Genomic DNA, 5,077 nt, shown 5'->3' with positions numbered 1-5,077 from the left:
TCTCGGCTCACAGCCTGGTCTGCATCTGCTCGCTGTCTGGAGATCACTAGCGGAATTTCTGGCGCATCTCTGGTTTGCTGCCACACGCCGGGAGGGAGTAGTGGAGTAGCGCAGCCCCCGTCGCCGAGTCCCGACGGCCGCGGAGCCGCGGGCCGCAGCCGCTGGCGAAGCTCGGAGGAGGGTCTGGCTACCTGGGCCGGTCATCGGGAACTGGTCATAAGGGGAGAGTAATCCTGCCCGCAGGACACAGAGGCCTTTTCTTTCTCTCTTTTCTTTCTTTTTTTTCTCTTTTCCTTTTCTTTTTCCTCTTTTCTCCCCCCTCGCCCCCCCCCCCCCTCCCCCCCCAATCCCCGAACAGAACTAACTAGGTTGAAGTTTTCAAAGGAGTGAGTAATAGTCCTGGGGAAGTCCTCAGAAGAGCCGATGCGCCGGGGCCTCTAGAAGGGATGGGGACGACGGGATGCCAGCCCCGGTGAAGTGCGGGATGCTCGGCTCCGAGTCAGCGCTTGTGCAGCCCGGACCACGGCGGGACCGGCGCCCCAACTGGGCAACCAGCCGCGGTAAGACGGTGTGCATTTGTTTCTCCTCTGGTCTCAAGATCTCTTCTTGCAGCCAGGGCTGCACACACCGTCTGTGGCCGCCTGAGACTCACCTTCCCGGGGGAAGCCGCCCTGGGAGCCCACTGCGGCGCTGCCCAGGCGGACTGCCCAGGCGCCTCTCACCACCGTCTCGGCGGCTCGCTGCGGCCTCCTCCTGCCCTATGTCCCACAGCGACCCTCCGTTTGCCACAGCTGAACGCTTTTCATTTCAGTTTTGCAGGACGGGGTGTTCGGAATGAAGGCACTTAGTTTCCCCGGGGGAAGGGGGGCAAGGGTCCCCGCCGCGCCGTGCCCCGGGGACACGGCGTGGCGTCGGGAAGCCAGCGCCAGCCTCTCAGCTCTCTCCCTGGTCCCATCCTCTTCCTCGGCCCGAGCCGTGAGGCTCCCCGCTGCTCACCGAGAGTCCTGCTGCCTTCTAGGGGCGAGGTTGGGGGCGAGCAGTTCCCTGGGGTCTCCTGAGGGCAGGTTCCCAGGGGTGCACGCCTGGAGATCCTCCTTGCCCTGGACCACACAGTCTTGCTCGGGGTCATTGTTACCGGCCCCTCGTTTTTTGTCCTCTTCCTTCTTCCACTTCATCCGCCGGTTTTGGAACCAGATCTTGATGTGCCTCTCGGTCAAGTTCAACATGACAGCCAGCTCCACCCGCCGCGGCCTGGAGATGTACTTGTTGAAGAGAAACTCTTTCTCCAGCTCCAGCAGCTGCGCCCGGGTGTACGCCGTCCTCGTCCGCTTATTCTCCTCCGGCTCCACCGCGTAGGATCCCCCTGGAGAGAAGAGAAAATCAGCCTTGGCCCCCCTGGCTGCCCCTCGGGCTGGAGGGTCCCCACTCCCGCACCCCTGCGCGACGCGTAGGTCATGCGGGGAAGGCAAGCGGGGTGCAGGGCCTCGGGGAGCTCTCCCGGCCGGGCACGACGAGGCCGTGCTGGTGACGGCTGTCAGGACTGCTGCCATTTTACTCTATAATAATTTAATATTTTTAAAATGAGAACTTGGTCGAGGTTTTCAAGAAAGCCGAGTCCCTCAGGCCACGGGAAACCCTCAAACGCCTCTGTTTGTGTGTCACCAGAAAGTCCGAAGGGCTCTCGGATCTCGGGCCTGGCAATTGCTTACATTCGTATAAAAAAGAGGCAAAACAAAAGTACAACGCCCCAAAATAAACCCAAACAAAACAAAACAAAACGGGGGAAAAAACTCTCAGACAAACAAATAAACAAATTCCCACAATTAAACCAAAACAAAAAAACCCAAAGCAATAATATTTTTTTTAAGTTTTCGTGTTTGTCACGCACAAACAAACTAGGATTATTTTTTTTTTCTTACAAAAAATATCTCTCGTCTCCGGTACACTACCCGGAGGAGAAGCCATCCCACCAGCGGGAAGTGGCGGAGGGCCGGGGTAACCTCAAGCGACTGGAGTTTGGGGGTTTCTCCCTGGATATTACCACTAAGTAGCCCTACGGCCGCGCAGGATTTGACCCCTTTACCGAGACCCTCGTGGGAGGTAGGGATTGGAGTCAAGAGCAGGACCACAGTCCCCTGCGATTCGACAGGTAGGTGAAACCACGGATTTCTCCTTCTTGGAAAGAGCAGCAGCCGCTGAATAGCCGTTCCCGGCGCGGCCGCCGCTGTCGTGTGTGAGCAGCGGGGCACGGGTGGGACGGCGGCGGGAGCGCGACGGGCGCTGAACCTGGCGGCTGCTATTGCCACGCCGGGAGCCCAGCGGGATACGCTTTGGCTGGCGAGATCATCTGTAGGGCACAGTGGCTTAAACAGACGGATTGAAACCACCATTTCCAGAGAACTACGTGGGCTTTCGTGCCTCTCTTCCTGTTGCAATTATTTTATATAGATAAAACTTATAAATATATATAATATAAAATTATCTATATTCAAAGAATAAACGTATTAAATATATGTATATACATTACAGTGTTTATAAATACAAAGCTATGTATATACACATATGTGTATATGTATTAAAATATGTATTCAAATAAATGTCGATGCATAAATCAGCTTGGAAATTTAATCCTGGATCTAAAAAAGCCCTGTTCTGTGATGGTGAAGCAGACTAGTGCTACTGGGAAGGCGGATCGCCTGGGCTCTGTCGAGGGATGGGCTCCTCGCCGTGCCCTGCCCTTCACCGGAGGCGGCCGACAGCTCCCGGGCCGGTGGCCCCGCAGACGGCGGAGCCCAGAGCTTGGCACGGCAGGTGGCATCGGGCCGGGCTCAGCGTTGGCCTCTCCGGGTGCCTTTCCCTGGTAATGACAACGCAGAATCCACGGACTCCTTAACACCAAGGGTTTCCATGCTTAGGCTCTGTAGTTTGCAATATATAGCCCATAATAGGCTGAGGTTTGGCTACGAGCGCTGTGTAGATGCCGTGTACGTGCGCACCGGCGGCGGGACCCGTGCCGCACAACCTCCCCTTGCCCCCTGGGAAGCTGCAGCACAGCCCTTGCCTGCACCTCCTGGGAAGCGAGGCAGAACAGGAAAGAATTTTCGGCTTTTAGCCACGGTTTTGCCATCTCTCGGATTTAGGGGAGGGAGAGAAAAAGACGTAGCTAGAGAGTTTGCCTCTTCCCCCCCCCCCTTTTCTTTAATTTTTTTTTTTTAACTTTCATTTTCTCTTTTTTATTCCCGAAATTCATTCAGCCCAAGAAAAACGATCTGTTGGTTTGTTTTGTTTTTTTTTTTCTCTCCACACACAGAGTCACAATCTCTGCCGCCGACTCCTCGGCGTGTGGCAGCCCTCCCCTCTCCTTCCCGACGGATGCATCTCCGTGGGGACTGGGCACCGCCGCCTCTCCTTCCTCCGCCTTGGGGCTGCCTCACGCAATTCCCAAACTATTTCGTAGCGATTTTAATACCCTGGTCCTTTTTTCAACTGTCTATTTGAACAAAGCCATTAATGTAATATTTGCCGTAGAGGCGTGACAAAGGCGCAGGACACGATAACATTGTGCAGGCAGAGACAAAAATATTGTTGGGCAGCGGAACTTTCTGCCTAGATAGAGTTTCTTCCCGTGGCTGGCAGCTCTTTTTCGTTTGTGCATTGTTTCCCTGCCCTCGGTTTTCACTTGGAAACGTGCAATTACGGATAAAACCCATTGGATGGGAACAGAGGGGTCACGAGGGGAGATGGGCTTTGGCGCCTGGGGAAAGCAGAGATGCAGCAGAGAGGGGGCAAGACTTTTGCCCCGTGGATTCGAGGGCTGCTCGGTGGCTGCACCGTCCCGCTTTCCTGCCCGCTCAGCCCCGTGGGGGTCTCTGCCCCCCCCGGCCTCGTCCCCGTGGAGCTCACCGCGCCCATGGAGCTGCAGCACCAGGGAGCTCCCCGATTCGGCGAAGCTGCAGCGCCTGGGAGGCGCACATCGCCTTGGTCTGGCGGTAATTAGTTAATTGGTGAAAAATAATTCGTTAATAATTGGTCAGGGTTTAGGCAGAGCGGGGAGCGGCAAGTCCGCCGACGAGGACCGGAGGGCCGGCTCCCACCCCGGCGTTCAACCGACGGCAGCAGCCCCACAGCAGTAGGTCTTGAGGGGCTGGCAGCGGCGGAGGAGCGTCCCGGGGAAAGGACTACCCACGACCACGCTACACCTGAGCGGTGGGAGTAAGCCCGGTGCAGGAGAGGGTTGCTGCCCGTCGAGAGGGAGAGAAGCGGCAGGGCAGAGGCAGAGAGAGGTGGCGAGGCTTACCGGTCCACTGTCCCTTCCAGGAGTGCGATTTGGTGGACTTCATCCAGGCGAAAGGCACCTGCACTCGAGGCTCCTCTATCACCCCCGTATCCGCCCCGTCAGTGAAAGGCAGAGCGTCCTGGTGGGAAGGAGGAAGATGAGGGTGGTGGTGATGGTGATGAAGGTGGGAGACCCCGGCATCCTCTGTGATGGGGGGCACCTCGTAAGGTGAAATGTCTGGCGGGCTGCCTTGCTCGAGAGCCCCTAAGGCACTGGGGTAAGGAGTCTGCTGCTGCCTGCTCATGTACAGGCAGGCGGGAGGGCTGGGGTTGTAATCCTGCGCCGGGGCTCTCTGAAACGCGCACGACTCCTTGTAGAGCTGCGCCGAGGCGTAATACTGCTCCTCGGTGTTCATGGCGAGCGGGGTCCGGGGGCAGGGACGTGGGGTCTCGCAGCTTAGGGACACATAGGGCTGCTCCCACTCCCGGCGCCCGGGATGCCTCTTTGACAGCTCGCCGCCCCGCCGGGCCCCGCCGCCTCCCCATAGGTGCCGCGCCCCCACGTGAGCCCTCCCGCAGCCCTCCGGGGCGGGGCGCGACTCAGAAGAGGCCACCCGGGATGGCCCCCGCCTGCCGACCTCCTTCTCCATAGCCGGGCAGGTCCTGAGACCCTCCGAGTCCGCCGCGGGGTGCCGCTTCCTGATCTGGAGCGAGGCTCGGGAGGGGCTGGCGGGGCCGGAGATAGGCTCAGGAGGTTGCCCCGACGTGCGGGACGTTGCGGGAGGGATGGTCCCTACACCCA

The 5,077-nt window shown here is 58.3% G+C and overlaps 1 protein-coding gene across 1 annotated transcript; it reads right to left on the bottom strand.

Moving 5' to 3' along the window:
• Window positions 1-992: 992 nt before the first annotated feature.
• On the bottom strand, window positions 993-4,691 carry PDX1 (pancreatic and duodenal homeobox 1). The gene is made up of 2 exons (XM_062020429.1): window positions 4,298-4,691; window positions 993-1,363 (listed from the first exon to the last, which is right to left on the bottom strand). Exons 1-2 carry the CDS (start codon window positions 4,689-4,691, stop codon window positions 993-995), a joined length of 765 nt encoding a protein of 254 aa, XP_061876413.1.
• Between the last annotated feature and the right edge of the window lie 386 nt (window positions 4,692-5,077).

Source organism: Colius striatus, chromosome 1 (assembly GCF_028858725.1).
Source record: "Colius striatus isolate bColStr4 chromosome 1, bColStr4.1.hap1, whole genome shotgun sequence".
Taxonomy (NCBI): Eukaryota; Metazoa; Chordata; class Aves; order Coliiformes; family Coliidae; genus Colius; species Colius striatus.
This window is presented reverse-complemented; position numbering and strand designations above follow the sequence as displayed.